Source organism: Salminus brasiliensis, chromosome 2 (genome assembly GCF_030463535.1).
Source record: "Salminus brasiliensis chromosome 2, fSalBra1.hap2, whole genome shotgun sequence".
Lineage (NCBI taxonomy): Eukaryota > Metazoa > Chordata > Actinopteri > Characiformes > Bryconidae > Salminus > Salminus brasiliensis.
This window is the reverse complement of record NC_132879.1, coordinates 17417638-17434735: the sequence shown is the minus strand read 5'-3', so window position 1 is coordinate 17434735 and position 17098 is coordinate 17417638. Positions and strand designations below refer to the sequence as shown.

General features: G+C 41.1%; 1 protein-coding gene across 2 annotated transcripts in view; it reads left to right on the top strand.

Moving 5' to 3' along the window:
• slc44a1b (solute carrier family 44 member 1b) overlaps positions 1–17098 on the top strand; it is a 45496-nt gene that overhangs the window by 11609 nt on the left and 16789 nt on the right. For both annotated transcript variants that reach the window (XM_072668924.1, XM_072668915.1), the window contains 11 exons: positions 5266–5402; positions 10446–10539; positions 10645–10814; positions 12024–12113; positions 12442–12608; positions 13090–13276; positions 14652–14820; positions 15230–15386; positions 15763–15846; positions 16324–16461; positions 16855–17091. In XM_072668924.1, coding sequence (XP_072525025.1) covers positions 5266–5402; positions 10446–10539; positions 10645–10814; positions 12024–12113; positions 12442–12608; positions 13090–13276; positions 14652–14820; positions 15230–15386; positions 15763–15846; positions 16324–16461; positions 16855–17091 — 1630 coding nt within the window. The remainder of the gene's footprint in view (positions 1–5265; positions 5403–10445; positions 10540–10644; positions 10815–12023; positions 12114–12441; positions 12609–13089; positions 13277–14651; positions 14821–15229; positions 15387–15762; positions 15847–16323; positions 16462–16854; positions 17092–17098) is intronic.

Sequence of the window (17098 nt, the reverse complement as noted above, 5' to 3'; positions counted from 1 at the left end):
ATTATTTGTTCCTTTTGTAATAGACAAATGATTAGTCACTCAATAGCCAGTATAACTAGTACATATTGCTTGTAAGAGTGATTTAGATAACTGCTTAGTATTCTAATATTTAATAAATTCTTTGATTATAAAAATGATTTCTAATGGGGGTGCTCACTTACAGTGAGCACCCCCTGGGTTTGAACCCAGGCTGCCGTGTTGGAGGGCTGGCGCGCTACTGAGTGAGCTAAAAGCGGCAGTTATCAAAGCGGCCAACAAAAGAAACGTAAAGGGGTTGGATATAATAAATAAGGAGATGTCGCGTCTAACGCGAAACAAAAGGCAGGAAACAAACAAAGGACGCCAGGGGAGAGCTGGCTACCTCTTTAACACTAGAGGGAAATACAACTAAGGGCAAAAAGGATCTCCCAAAAGAAACCAGAAAACTGAGAAGTTACAGGGAAGGCAGACACTCCTGCCTTCCTCTGTAAAACTAGGCACACACACAGGCACACACACACCAGGGAAGACAGACACTCCTGCCTTCCTCTGGTACACGAGTGTATGTGTGCTTCACGCACACACACACAGACACACACACACCAGGGAAGACAGACACTCCTGCCTTCCTCTGCTACACGAGTGTATGTGTACTACGTGCACACACACACAGACACACACACTGCACAGACACAGGGAGACAGACTCAGGAGAGACACATGAAGGGGAGTGACACACACTCAGCCTTCCACTCGAGAACCACAGACTGACACACAGACACACACACCACCAGAGTCAAAAGATCCAGCAGTGGGGCAACTGGATCTGTGTGCCTATGTAGCCTACTGCCCAGGTGTAGGGAATTGGGCTCAATTACTGGCTGGGGTGACTAGGGGCCTCCTCCTGGTGGCAGGGGGAGGCCTTGCCCTAGAGCCACCCCTTACATGATTAATACTTGTATTACATTTCAGCTATAATCCATGAAGTGTATTCCTGGCTGGTCTAATCTAGAACCCTTGCCTCAGTAGCAGAAGCAGCACTGGATTGTGAGCTGGTCTTTTGCCTTCCTGAGCCCCTGGTATCGATGCTGGTTTCTGATAGTGCCAAAAACGAGCTAAGAGTGGCCGGCAGGTAGCAGACCCACTGCTGAGGGGAGGGCTGAGTGAGTGACAGCTCACCGGGGCGAACGCAAATACCTGATGTAGGACTCCACTGAGCTGACAGCTGCCATGGGATTCAATCAGGGTCTGCACAGCTGTCAGTTTACACCATCTCCTGCTCTCTCTCTCTCTCTCTCTCTCTCTCTCTCTCTTGCACACTTTCTTTTTCTTTGTTTCTCTCTCTTTCCATGTGGTTCTGCTAATTGTATTGCATAAAATTTACACCGTGCTGGTCATCGGATTTCTGTTTCTTGGTCACGGTACATAACATCACTGTCCACTCTGCTGTTTAAGACAGTAGGTGAGAAGTCCTCGCATGGTAAAATTAACAATGGAGGTGTAAGTGGTGGCCATTGGATCAACCAACAGAGAAAGCTGAATGGCTAAGGGTTTTAGCTGGTCAAAGTTCATGTGGTTTATACAGATTAACATACCTTCATTCATTCTCTTAACGCTGACCACTGTCACTGGTCCTGCAATACCCTGCCCACCTGTTTTTCTTATGTAATAAAAAATGCCTTTCAGAAGCAGAGTCTGATATTAGCCAAATTATTAAATTTTTTTATGCAGTTTTTATTATATATTATATTGCTGACCCAAAGACTGAAATGTCTGAAAGTCATGTGGCCTGGTTCATGTAACAACCCGTATTCTTATAAATTCTGATAAATTGTGTGCTGCTCTAAAATATAAACAACACTTTACTCTCACAAAGTTGCTTTCAGGTTTTACTGTTTTGCCAGCTTTATAAAAGGGTTTTTGCTATCGGGCTGGGTGTAGCTTTTGGACAGTGTAAATATAACAAGGCCCCTATGGAACAGTTTTAGGGTTTTGGAAATGTCCCTGTTCTCAAGCTCTGTTTTGGTTATGCCAGATTCTCTTTTAAAGAGGAGACAACAGTGTTTGGGGTTCATGGTATGTCACTTCCATGTCTTGTACTCCCATTATTCACCTATGCCAAGATAAATAGAGTTTTACATTCCTGGGCCCTTTTAACAGTTTTCTTGTCTGTGTCTGTTATTAATGATATGGTTTTATGTGCGATTTGCGATTATGATTCTTTTGGTTCAGTAGAAAAGCATGTTACTACTGCTACTCCTACAAATTCAACTACAAAATACTACTACTAATACTACAGCTACTAGTAACACTATTATTACTACTATTATCACTTATAATAATAATAATAATAATAATAAGCCTGCTTGATTTGTTTTTGATTAGCCAGAAAAACAATTGTAATTGTTGCCAATGTTGTGTAAAGCTGGTTCAGTCAGTTTGTACAAAACCTTTGGGCAGTTTTTCGGATGGCTCATTTGCTGTTTTTCATTCTAAACAAGATAATGTAATGTAAAGTAAGATTTTGTTAGTTGTTTGTGTGAGGGTTATTTGGACTGCAGATCAGTGCATGTCTTGTACAGGTTGTAGTGGGTCTGGTTTATTGTCTGATAGGACACAATGGGTCTGTGGGCGGAGTACTCCATCTCTTCTTAACCACATATCAAACCTCTTCAGCACAGCAGTGTTGACAGCCCTCTTTTAGCTTTCAAGCTTTCTCTCTTGCTCTCGTTTTCTCTTTCTCTGCAAACGCATGTGTCTTCAGCTTCTGACAGGCTGCTTTTGTGCTGAGTATACAGGACAATAGGCCTTACGGCTCTGTGTGGGCGCGGTGCCCACTCCACAGCTTATGAAAGACCAAGGCAAGGCCACGGTCACGATGGAGAGGTTGGCTAGAAACAAGCCAAGTGTAGAAACAAGCCTTTGCTTCACCTCTCTGCCAAAAAACTGGGGTGAGCCAGCACTCCTGGGATGAAAATATGTGCTGCCTGGTGTCGATTTTTATCACACAGTGCTGCGGGCTCTATTCTACGCTCTATTTTGGTGTCTGTTCTGCTCAGCTGAGATGAACGATTCTCATCAGTTAGAAAAGCTGCTTTCTGTTATGATTTTGTATATTATCATCTTGAAAATCTGATACACACATGGCTCCATTGTGTTGGGAACAAAATTCAATTAGGTAGAATCACATTTTGTTGCAATAGTTTTACCGGTTTACTTTTTATTATTTGACTATTTAACTGTTTACTTCTACTGTTAATGTAAATACATTTAAACTGCTGTATATCATCACTGTCATGCATCTCCATTTGGGGCATTTTTGTCTATTTTTCACATTGATGTAATGTGTTATAATTATATAATATAACTGATATATTATGTATGTGTATATCATGTAAGTTGTGTGTATATATATATATATATATATATATATATATATATATATATAGTGAATTATATAAATTTTATATATATATACAGTGAGTCCAAGAAGTATTTGATCCCTTGCTGATTTTCTTTGTTTGCCCACTAATAAAGACACTATCCTTCTGCACTTTTAATGGTAGATATATTCTAACATGGAGAGACAGAATATCAAGACAAAAATCCAGAATATAATTTTAAAGAATATATTTTAATTAATTTGTATTTCAATGAGGAAAATAAGTATTTGATCCCTCTTGCCAAACACACTCAATACTTAGTGGCAAAGCCTTTGTTTGCAAGCACAGCGGTGAGACGTTTGTTGTAGTTAACCACAAGTTTAGCACACACACCAGGGGGAATTTTGGCCCACTCTTCTTTGCAGATCCTCTCTAAATCATGAAGGTTGGTGGGCTGTCGCTTGGCAACTCTGACCTTCAGCTCCCTCCATAGATTTTCGATCGGATTGAGGTCTGGCGACTGGCTGGGCCACTCCATGACCTTAATGTGATTTTTCTTGAGCCAATCCTTTGTTGCCTTTGCTGTATGTTTAGGGTCGTTATCATGTTGGAAGACCCAACCACGGCCCATTTTCAGATCCCTGGCAGAGGGGAGGAGGTTGTCCCTCAGGATTGTGCGGTACATGGCTCCATCCATCTTCCCAGTGATGCGGTGAAGTAGCCCTGTACCCTTGGCAGAGAAACACCCCCAAAACATTATGCTTCCACCTCCATGCTTGACGGTGGGCACAGTGTTCTTGGGGTCATAGGCAGCATTTTTCTTCCTCCACACATGGCGGGTGGAGTTGAGGCCAAAAAGTTCAATTTTGGTCTCGTCTGACCACAAAACCTTCTCCCAATAACTTGGTTCATCTTTCAAATGATCATTGGCATACTTGAGGCGCGCCTCCACATGTGCTCTCTTCAGCAGGGGTACCTTTCGGGCACTGCAGGATGTGAATCCATTGTTGCGCAAAGTGTTGCCAATTGTTTCCTTGCAAACTGTGGTCCCAGCTGCCTTCAGGTCATTTGCTAACTCCTGCCGAGTGGTTGCAGGACGATTTCTGACTGTTCTCAGCATCATTGCCACCCCACGAGGCGAAATCTTCTTTGGAGCACCGGGCCGAGGTCTGTTGATTGTCATGTTATACTCTTTAAACTTTCTGATAATTGCACCAATAGTTGTTACTTTCACATCCAACACCTTACTAATCTTTTTGTAGCCCATTCCAGCTTTGTGAAGGTCAACAATTCTGACTCTGAGGTCCTGTGACAGCTCTTTGGTTTTACCCATGTTGGAGACTTGAAATCTGTGTGATCTGTCTGATTCTGTGGACAGGTGTTTTTCACACAAGTGATTAGTGAGAACAGGTGGCTTCAGGTCAGGTAACAAGTTGATTGGGAGTGTCTAACTGGTCTGTAAAAGCCAGAACTGCTAATGAATACTAAGGGATCAAATACTTATTTCACTCCATGAAATACAAATCAATTAATATATATTCCTTAGATTTATTTTCTGGATTTTCTTTTTAATATTCTGTCTCTCCATGTAAGAATACATCTACCATTAAAAGTATAGAATGATCATGTCTTTATTAGTGGGCCAACGAAGAAAATCAGCAAGGGATCAAATACTTCTTGGACTCACTGTATATATATATATATGTATGTATATATTTATATATATATATATATATATATATATATATATATATATATATATATATATATATATATAAATTTTGTGATCTAGAAATGCTCCAAAATGACTTAGAATAAAATCTTCTTACTTTTACATTGCCATTTTTTAAATATTTTTATATATTTGATCACCGACCTAATGTGCTTGATCTGATGTTTTACAGATATGTATTCTTCCTGGATCCCTGCAACATAGACCTTGTACAGAGGAAGATTAAGTCGATGGCCCTGTGTGTATCACAGTGTCCCACTGAGGAGATGAAGACGTACGGAGACTTGCGACGCTTCGCCATGATCAACGGTGAGTCACTCGGTTACACACAACATACTGCACAGCAGAAGCTTGACAATTCCCTGAATACCAACACAAACCCTCAACCCCTGAGGAGCAAAGGAGATTCACACACTAAGTCAGTAACAGAATTAAATCAGCTCAGACTGTAGCATTCCTTGCAGTGGGTTTTTGTTTACAATAAACAGAGAGAACAGGTAGATATTATCAGTAGATAGCTCTATGGAGTGTAGGACTGTTGTGGTGTCATGGTATGATAACCTAGTTAAGAATGATGGTTTCACCACATCCATGGTATTAAGCCACCATTGTAAACAAAATAAAATTATTCTGTTTGTTTTAATTATTAAAACATTAGCAGTTTGAGTTTGACATATTACAGTGTTGTTCTCTTTAGAATATTCATTCTCTTCAGAATAATAATTTTGTTACGCTTTAAGAGAATGCATCATCACTGGCCAACCAACACGCTCAGAGAAAAGCTCCGGGTTCCCAGCCCTGATGCATCGGCTAGCAGACGCCACCCGGAGAGAGCAAGGCCAACTTTTGCATACAATCTCCCAGGCTAATTATATCTCGCTGTCATTATGAACTAAAATAGGGGGCCTGAGGGAAAAAAGTGCCACCAGCATGGTTTGGCAGGCAGTGTTGTGAAGCTTTGAGATGAGCTGTTAACTCTTAAAGCAACATCTTGTTGCATTTTGTTAAAACGAGTGATTTATTAAATAAAAAAACATTTTATTCCAATAAATTACACTGAATTTTCAACCTGTTGGCTCCCCCACAATTGAAAATTCAAAAATTGATGGTGAATATAGTCAGAAGTTCTTAATACTTATAGTTACATAATTATTAGCTAACTAAGGTGAAACATGCATGTAAAGACATGCAGTTAAAATAATGATTAAGCTAATAATGATCAAGCTAAAAATTAGCTGCCAAATACTTGTTGTTGTTTGTTTATTGCTGATAGTATTGTGTTCTCTGTGTGTTTGGTAGCTAGCACGTGATATTTTTGACTAGCAATGTAGTGTGCATATTTACAACAGATGTGAACTACAGAATCGTTCTCCTGGCACTGTGAAGTTCATGTTCCTGATGCTCACCTGAAATATGAAAATGGGGTTCTAGCTTGCTTCAGAGTGAGTTGTGAGAGGCTTAAATGGCTACAGCTTAAATAGGATGGAAATGCATACAGTGCTAGGCAGCGTGAGCAATCAGTTCTTAAAGTCGATGTGTTCTTAACGACTCTGACAAGGTCCAGATTGTGGTGGCTATCCATCTGCGTTAGAGGATCTCCAAACCAGCGATCCCAGTATACAGTGGTTAGTGCCCACCAAGGCACCTTCAGATGTCTTGTAGAGTCCATGTTTTGACAAGTGAGACTGGTTTTGGCAGCCTACATAATATTAAGCAGGGGTTTTTATTGGTTTGGCTAATTGGTGTAGGTAGATATATGTATAGACATTACTTTTGTGCATAACACATTTGCAGACCAGCATAACCTATATCACTGGAAGTAAGAAGGATGCTTCTGCACCACGTCCTACAAGAGATGCTAATGCTGCATGTGTTCAAAATGAAAGCACGTCCAGCCCCCCCTGCAATAAAGTATTGTATTAAAAAAGACTCACCCTTAATAAAACCAAAGGCATTGTGATGCACTGAAGTTTCATGAAGCACTGAACTTCTAAAGCTTATGTGGTGGCAACTGCGTTGATGTCGGCCATACTCACTAACTTACAATGAAATTTGACTGCACATGTTTTCATTGTTGACATTGCAGGTGCACATTGACCTCCTTTATAATTAAAATGGAACTTTATTTATACAGCACTTTACCGAGTGCTTAGAAAGAATTAAGATGTATGGTATAAACACTGCATCACATTAAATACAAATAATAAGAAGAAGAAATGAGGAAAGACAAAGTAAGTTACAGCAAATTTTAACAATTTTAACAATTTTAATAAGACAAAAACAGCTCTGACAAAATGATTCAACTAAAGGCCTGAGTAAAAAGGTTTTATTACATATTATATATGTTTGTTTATAGGTTATATTCGCTCACCGAGCACTTTTTTTTCGGAAGACTTACACCTACTTATTCATGCAGTTATCTAACCAGCCAATTATGTGACATTAGTGCAGTTTGTGAAATCCTGCAAATACGGGCCAGTTTTCTGCAGTGATTTCCTGAGACAGGACACTGTATCTTGGCTACACATTGTGCAGCATATCGTGAAAGCTCTGGTTCTCAATGACTGAATACGGGTGCAAATCCTTGGCAATAAAAGTTAATAGAGTTTGTAATTGGCTTTGCCCTTTCTGAGTTCGGTGGAAGCTTTGACCTCGCTTCGGCAGCAAAGAAAAACACCTGGTTGTAGCTGCTGCCAGCAATAGCCAAAGTGTATTCATACGCTAGCCTTTAATGCAAAAGAGAGTGCTAGATAGATTGATCTGGTGTCTCTTGTATGTGCATGTGACAAACTGTATGGCTTTTATTGTGATGAATTAACATTTAGAAAACAGTTGGTGGCATTTGTAAATTGATTCAGAATTGTCCACATCCGCATTGAGATTTTACACCTACTGTTCATGGCACAACTTGGGTCCGTTAATACAGATCAGTCAGTGCTTGAATGCCACAGCCTGTTTGAGTAAGCATTGCTGCTTACCATGAGCTTTCCTTCAGGACCACAATTGACCATCTTCTAACGGCTACTTCCAGCATGATAATGCCGCTCATCACAGCGCAAAAGTCGTCTCAAACTGGTTTCATTAACATGACTATGAGTTCTTCAGTGGTGATCCCAGTCACCAGATCTGAATCCAGTAGAAAACCTTTGGGATGTGGAAGAATAGTAAAAGATTCAGAGCATGACCGTACTGCTGAGAAATCAGCAGGAATTTTGTGACGCAATTGTGTAAACATGGACCAGAATCTCAAGGGTCTGTTTCCAACATCTTGTGGAATTCATGCCACAAAGAATTATGGCTGTTTTCAGAGCTAAAGTAGGCCTCATGCAGTATTAGTATAGCCTTCCTAATAAAGTGCTCAGTGAGTGTAGATTTATTTTTAAAGAAGACACAATGGTGGCAGATCTTCTACAGTTAGTCCCACATGGGGTGCAAATGTGAAAACTTTAGTAATGAATATGGTGTTCCCTGGAGAACAGCCTACATTTAGCTACTGGGCAAAGACATTGCTGCAGGTCATCATCACAGATGCCACCATCACGTCACGGCTGTGAATTGTTCAGTGCTGCTTGGTCCGCTGGCGAAACAAAGACTTTTCTCATGAGTGCAGTGGTGACCCTAGCATATTGTCTTCCTTCACACTGTATCTCCATTCAGGGGCGTTTACACACTCCCGCTCTCAGCACCTAAAGGACACATACACACACACAGGAGTGTGCTGACTGAACAAAGACTCTATTGACCCCCTCTCCTGCAGCGAGTCTGTTGTTTACAGTCCAGTGGTTCAGCCCTGTGTGTCCCCTCTGCGGTCTGCAGGCTCTGACACAGGCACTGTGGCACCAGGACTGACATGATTGACTTGTTTGTTTCTATACAGGAGTATCATATTGCTATTCTTCTGAATTAATTTGTGTTGATTGTGGTTAGTGGGCACTTTGTCTTGGTTTTCAACAGCAACATTTAATTTCAGATCTCAATAAACACGTCGCTGTTAGCTAGAGAGATCACTGCACCCATTACGTTTAAGTGGAGTCCATACAATCTCATCCTGCCTTATTTTTAAACCGAAAAATGACCACATACAACGTTCAGTTTGCTCACAGGGAGACAAAGTCAATCAATCATTCAGTACATTTTAAACCATCAGCCTGACAATTACAAATGTTAAACTGCTCAGCATCAGAAAAGATTATCATTAGCTTAGTTAACTGGAGAACAGTCAAATTCAGCCAAAGTCTGGCTGAGAGAAAGCACACTCACAAACATTTAAACTAAAATGACTCAAGCAACTGGAGACTGCTTTTCATAAGACAGAAAGCTGAGGTTAACGTTTTTACTTCATTGTTTTTGGGTGTTTTTGGATCTGTAGTCACTAAGCTGGCCTTTGCTTCACTAGCTCTGCTACAACTACATCACCAAGTATCAGACAGCCCAGTGCAGTTGCTGTTGACTAACTGTTGGGCTGTTGACACAGGTGTTGATTAAAAACTGTCTGAAAGAAAGAAGTCGAGCGATAGGTTTTGGGAGTAACAGAAAGGTGAAATGAGACCGGTTGTGCTGTATTTAGCTATCTAGGCTTAGATAAGTTAGCTAGCAGGCTAGACACCACAGCACAATCTGTTTCCAGCAAACTCAGACTCAAATTACACACGAGTGAAATGAGTGGTCTTGAGAGTGTTTTCTACTGTTTTCAGTAGAAAACAGTCTTTCAGCCGAAACTCAGCATTGCTAAACTTGCAGCTACAGTGGGCTGGTGTTTTTCCCACCTTTTTCTGTTTTCAGAGGGCACCCACAGTGTCCCCATCATGTCTCTTAAATGCACATGGGAGAATGAGTTTATTTGGCCAAGTACTAGATGGACACAGAACTGAAATTTGACACATCATAATTATGACATACTGTGAAACATTCTTAAATACTGCTCTATTGCAGTTATACCAGTCAATAGTGTTCTGGTGTGATAACCATCACTGTATATATAGGTATTACTATAGCTAAGACCCCATGAAATGAAGCCACTGTTGTCAGAAAACATTGTGGCCCATTTCAGGTTTTCCCAAGACCAGCTGGATGTTCCACAATGCTAGGTTCTAGGGACAGATGAGACAACTTCTTATTCCAACTGTGAAGCATGGTGGAGGGGGCATCATGGTTTTGGGACTGCTTTGCTGCCTCGGGCCTGGGCGCTTCATGATCAATGAGGGAACAAGGAGTTTCAAAGGGGTATCAAAATGTTACCGGAGGATGTAAGGGCAGGATCTTAATTATGTTTAGGATGATCCGTCCATTTACTCCAGATTTAACAGTAACTGCCTTTCTGTGATTCTGTGCTGTACTCTTTTTGTTTTCCAGGCTCTGAGCTCTGCTCCTACGAGCTAGCTGGCCATAAGTACCCGAGCCTTCCGGAGCGCTTTGACAAGTGTCCCAAACTTCCAGTTCCGCAGAGGTAAGACTCTCCGTTCGCTTCACTTAAAGACAAACCTGTCTCCGTCTTCTCTTCTGCTTACTCTGCTCTGTTCTGCCCTCTTTCTCTCGCTTCTTCTCTCTGCAGTAAAGCTCTGCCAGTGTTTAACCGTTGCACGCCCGTGGATATCTCGTGCTATTCTAAGTTCGCTGAGGCTGTGGTGACGTTTGTCAGTGACAACACGGTGCTCCACAGACTGATCGCTGGGGTGGTGGCCAGTAAAGAGATCATTGTTGGACTCTGTCTGCTAGCATTAGGTAACTGCTTTCCCTGTCTTTCTGCTGCTGGAACCCTGCTCTGCCACACCATGATGACACCAGAATGGTAATGCTAGTGCAGGGGGAGTTTAGGCAGGACCAGTAAGGTGACTCTGGTATGGATAGATAACAGAGATACTCTTTAGGCACCCTTTTTAAGCAGTGGGACCAATCCAGTTTAGAGTAGATGTGCTAGGATGTTTTGTAGGTATTGTAGTGTGTACGAAAACCGCATCCCAAGGGTGAATCCATTGTGGAGGGGACATGGAATTGTTTTATTTAAATATTTTATACCACTATTTTATGTTGTCTTGAATGCACTATTTATGAGTTGCACTAAGATGCAGAAAATAGACTGGTATTTCTAACTGGTATTACAGTTTATTTATTATATACCAAAACAGCTAAATGTTTAGGTGACAATAAGCTACTGAGCTAAATATGCACTGCATATTATGGCTGCAGCAAACGACTGTTTTTAGAGTGTAATAATTTGTCAGTTATTTAAACTAATAATTTGTTATTTGGATTATGATTTACCAAAGGACCAAATACCTTATATAGCTGTCAGCTTTTTAAGTATAGTTTGATGTTGTTTTATGTATTTGCTAACTAAGAATGAAGGCAATGTAGCTAAATATTTTATTCATAAATGTTGTAGTGTAGTGCTACTAGAAAAGAGGCATACAACTCCAAAATCTTTTTTCTGTCAACATAAAAAAACAAGGATGTGCAAAAGTAGCAACAAGAAAATGGGACAAAAGTAAATCGTTTTTCCCTTAATCCCTTTATAGCCTGTTTCTGCATGAAACTCCCACACCTCACAGATATAACTGTGAAGTCCATACTGTGACATTCAGTATAAATATAGGTACTATTACACCTCTAAAATGAACAAAAGTATTTGTTGTCATGCGTATCCTGGTAGATGTAGTTGCAATATCTAAATGATGAATGTCTGTGTCTTTATCAATAGCTATGTCTAATTTATTAAATATTGGATGTTGACATCAGCCCACAGTTCCTGCATCGGTGCATCCCTAATAGAAACAATGGCATATTAAGAAAGGGGGATAGTTTAGGAGTTATTAACCTGAAAGCTATTTCATGATGGAGATGAAGATGGAGGATGTTATGTCTAATGTTCTTAGTATTTCTGAGTCTGAGTGTTTTCCTAACACGCATGTGTGGTTGGTGTGCATACTGCAGTGCTCTCCATGATCCTGATGGTGATTATTCGCTACATCTCTGCCGTCCTGGTGTGGATTCTCACTGTTATCGTGGTGCTTGGCTCTCTAGGCAAGTCTTCTTTCTCTTTTTTCTCTTGACCCTCTCTCTCTCTCTCTCTCTCTCGCTCTCTCTCTCTTCTTGTCTTAGGCTCTGAGTGGGGCTCTTTCAGGCTGGAAAATGGCCATTTGGAACAGTCTGTATTTGTGTCGGGTGCCTGCAGTGAATTTGAATTACCTTGGCTAAACTGTTAGCATCGTGTGTTGTAGCCTCTTGCCAAATCGCACTCTGTTCAGCTCTCCATATCTGCCTTCTAACATGTATGGAGCTGGTTTTACACCTGGCACGATAACTCCAGCGAAGGTGTGAAAATCTGAAGGTGTGTGTTGTGTGTTTGTAGGAGGCACCAGCGTTCTGTGGTGGTTATATATAGACCACAGGCTGACGATGAACGAGACTGTGGTGAAGGATGTGAAGGAAGCGAAAGAAACGAACGGAGAAAATGAGGCTTCCAAAGACCACATGCAAGCCCTGCTGGTCTATGCCATCTCCGCTACTGTGTTCACGGTGAGTCAGAGAGAGAGGGAGAGATTGAAGCTAAGAGGATGTATAAATAATGAACAAGGGATATGAACTTGTTCCTGGTCCTGGACACAATATCTACACAATCCACACAAAGTGAAACACTTACACAGTAAGCTCAACCCATCTCTCTCTGTCTTTTTCTGTCTTTCTCTTGCTCTCATTCTTACTACCTCTATTCTATCTTTCTCTAACTCTCTTCTGTCTCCCCCCCTCTCTTTTTACCTCTCCCTCTCTTCTCTTTCTCTTTGTCCACCTACTTTTTTTCTCACTCTCTCTCTACTTTCTCTCTCCATCTCTGTCTCTCCCTCTCCTCCTCTTTACTTTTTCTTTGTCTAACCCCATATTTTTTCTTTCTCACTCACTCACTCTCTCTCTCACTCTCTCTCATTATTTCTCTCTGTTACTCTCTCACTTTTTCTCTGTCTCTTTGTCTTACCCCCCCCCCTTCCTTCCTCTCTCGCAGGTGATCCTGCTGCTGCTGATGTTGTTTATGAGGAAGCGGGTGGCTCTGACTATCGCTCTTTTCCACGTGGCTGGGAAGGTGTTTATCCACCTGCCTCTGCTCGTGCTGCAGCCTTTCTGCACCTTCCTCGCCCTCTTCCTCTTCTGGGTGTACTGGATCCTGGTGCTCCTCTTCCTTGGAACAACTGGTGAGATTCTAGCTCCTGCTCCTGACCTGTGTAATCTGAAAGGACCATTGGAAAGATCTGGGGGTAGAAATATTTGGACATGGGCAGTGTCCACTCATGCCTGAATGAAAAAAATAAATAAATAAATAAAAACGCATCAAGGGAAGCGACATTTGTTGACCTTCAAATCCTTCTGATGATTGGAGCCCTTTTTTGTGTTTGACTGTGAAAAATGTCAGTATTATGAGAGAAATATGGATATGTATGCTGTAATATTTCTGTACAGCTTTGGGTGAGTAGACATATGTAAGAGATCCACTTACTGTATATGAAGTAGAAATTAGTCATTAAATTATTGACACTCTGCTGATTTTACGCCTTACTTTACGTTTGAGCTGAAGCTGTTGGGACTTGCAGGTGGATGGCCTATGTTGGGGAAGTTGGTCAGTTTAAATGTAGAAAAAGTTTGTCCGTTCATGACCATCACAGTAATGAAAAAACAGCTTAAATGCATGATACATACAGCTTTAATTGATAAACTGATAAATATATAACTACTTGCTAATTCATAGTGGCAACTATATCCATCCAGTGGTTACTGTGCTTGTTAGCCCTAATATGTTTTTGTTTTTAAGGAAATAAAGCATTATTCTATACAGTCTTGAAACAAGTGTTCTTCAAGGCATATGTGCTATATAGAATCATGACTCAAAGAGCTGTTTAGATGCCTCAATGGCTCTTTGCCTGGTTAAAGCATTCTTCGGATTGGTGCAAAACCTTATAATCCATAGATGGATCTACATATAACCTTTTAAAAACATTGGTTTTATAGAGCACCCAAAAGGTTTTTTTTCAGCACTATATAAAATAATGTTTGCTTGGAATGTGTCAGCATGAAGCAGCACATCTCATTGCACTTGCTAACCACATATTCCATGCTGTAGCCTTCAGTGCAGGACAGGGGTTGTGGGCTTTAAGTTAATAACAAAGATACAGTAGCAAGAATAACAAGGATACAGTCTATGCTATGGTTTTAACAAAAAGCAATTTGTAGATGAATGAAACATAACGAATAGCAAAACTACCAACAACAAATGTCTAGCCCAAACCCAAAAGCATGTGCATTTTCTTTGGATTAAACAGGCTTTTTTAATAGCTTTACCACCTTAACTTCCCATGCTGAGTATTTGCTCATGCTTATTAAGTCCACCCACTACAGTACAATGTCTGTTTGACGATGGCTTGGGTGCTCAGACGATAGTGTATTGCACATAATCTCACCTCAGATAAACAAAAAGTCAAAATTCCATTTTATAAAACCATTTTTAGGTGTACATTGAATTGTAGGTGGTATTCATTTACTTCAGCAAGCGTCTCCCCCTGTCTATGGATATAGGTAATCCTGAGAAGAACGAGGAGACGGGACTGACTGAGTTCAGGCTCAGCGGGCCGCTGCAGTATCTCACCTGGTACCATGCTGTGGGTCTCATCTGGATCAGCGAATTCATCTTGGCATGTCAACAAATGACCGTAGCAGGAGCTGTGGTCACATACTACTTCACCAGGTCTGGGTGGCATCAGTGCTATGCCTCTGTAACTCTGCATTTGTAATGGCCAGGAATCAAAATGTGATAATAAGCATGTTTAAATAAAATGCCTCAGTAGGACCACCCTAGATGATTACCATGATTTCTGTCAGGAAACTCAGCACTAGTCATGGAGCTTAAACATTCAAACCTACACTGAGGAACAGCTTGCCCAGTAGCATATATGCTGTAGGCTGTTGTGAATGTTTATGTGGGCACATTACAGATCATTATGTTTAGTTTCCTTTTCCATCTTTTAGACTGATGCCAGCCCAAAATGAAAGCAGACCTCTTTAGAGAAATGTGGAGTGCAGATAAGATGCTAATACATTGAACATTAGTTCCATACAAAAATGACCTAATAACTCCTCTGGCTCTGACTTTGCAGAGACAAGAACAAGCTCCCTCTGACGCCCATCCTGTCGTCAGTGTTGCGGTTGATGCGTTATCACCTGGGTACCGTGGCCAAGGGCTCTTTTATCATCACCCTGGTCAAGATCCCACGCCTCATCCTCATGTACATTTATAACCAACTCAAAGGAAAGGTCAGCACAAAACACTGGACAGTGGATTCTTATGGCTAGAGTCTATATTTCTTTGGTTTCATGTAGATAATAGATGTTATTCAGATGTGGATGATCTATGACAGCTTCAGTATTCAGCTCTTTCTTTTATATGGCCCTTTGCATTTCACATTATACTTGTATTGTTTACCACCACTGCTCACAGTCGTTGCTTCTTGATTATTTAGACACTATGCTAATTATCTTGAAGTATCAGGACATTGAGAAATTACCTTCGAATACTTAGCACATGAGGTTGTAGTCCCAGGTGAAGTATGTGACCATGAGTGAATACAGGTGGGTGTGAGAAGGCTTATGCTTTGTGATTGTTACTCAGTCTGTGTTTACTCTCCAATAGGAGAATGCGTGTGCACGCTGCTTGCTGAAGGCATGTATTTGCTGCCTGTGGTGTTTGGAGAAGTGCCTCAATTATCTGAATCAGGTACCGTAGGGAGTTTTCCAGCACTTTTATACAGTGGGTTGGGTTAATGCAGTGTGTGGAATGTGTGTTGTTTTTAGATCACTACCTGTTGAAAAGACAGTGACTGTTCATATATATATATATATATATATATATATATATATATATATATATTTATATAATAGGTGCACTACACTCTTCTTTGAGCGATGTCATAGAAGAGCCACCTTGGGTTCGGTAAAGAACCATGTTTATAATAGTGTGTGAGGGAGTGTGAAGGACCTTTTAAGGCCTAAAGAACCATCCCTTGATGTAAATGTTCCAATAGTGGTTGTTCTATGTCAAAACTCAAAGAACTGTTGGTTGCACCTTTATTTTCAGGAGTTTACAGTTCAAGGTCTTGCATTTATAGAGGATTGTTTCTGTATTTATTGGTTTTATGCTTTTTCTGTGACTGTGTAGAATTGACATGTGTCAATGTCATTTTGGCTGGTCTAGAATGCGTATGCAGCGACGGCCATCAACAGCACCAGTTTCTGCACGTCGGCACGAGATGCCTTTGTGATCCTGGTGGAAAATGCTCTGAGGGTGGCAGCAATCAACACCGTGGGAGACTTTGTGCTTTTTCTTGGCAAAGTGAGTGGACTAGGATCTAAAGGCTTTCTCTACAAGCCCAGGGCACATATCCTGGAAAACAACTAGAAAAAAAATGACCTACAGTAGCAAAAATGCATCATGGTAGCAAAAAATGCATCATGGTTGTAATGTCATAACCATGAATGCTTTTGAGATGACCTAGGAAGCTGGGGATGAGGTAGGTTGGTGATCATCCAACATCCTGACTTCACTAACAAGAGGGATAAACTCTTTTTCAGTACCTTTTGAATTTGGAAGAAACAGTGAATGAGCAGGTGTCCCAATACTATTGTCCATGTTGTGTATACTATAGGTTGTTAAGAGCCGCAGCTGAAGAAATGAATATATGCTGTGTGTGTGTGTGTGTGTGTGTGTGTGTGTGTGTGTGTGCAGATCCTGATTGTGACGTGCACAGCGTTTGCGGGGGTGCTGGCACTGAACTATCAGAAGGACTACACGGAGTGGGTGCTGCCACTCATCATCGTGTGTCTATTCGCCTTCCTGGTGGCCCACTGCTTCCTGTCCATCTTCGAGATTGTGGTGGACGTGCTCTTCCTTTGCTTCGCCATCGACACCAAATACAACGACGGCACACCTAGCAAGGAGTTTTACATGGACAAGGCCCTAATGGTAAGTC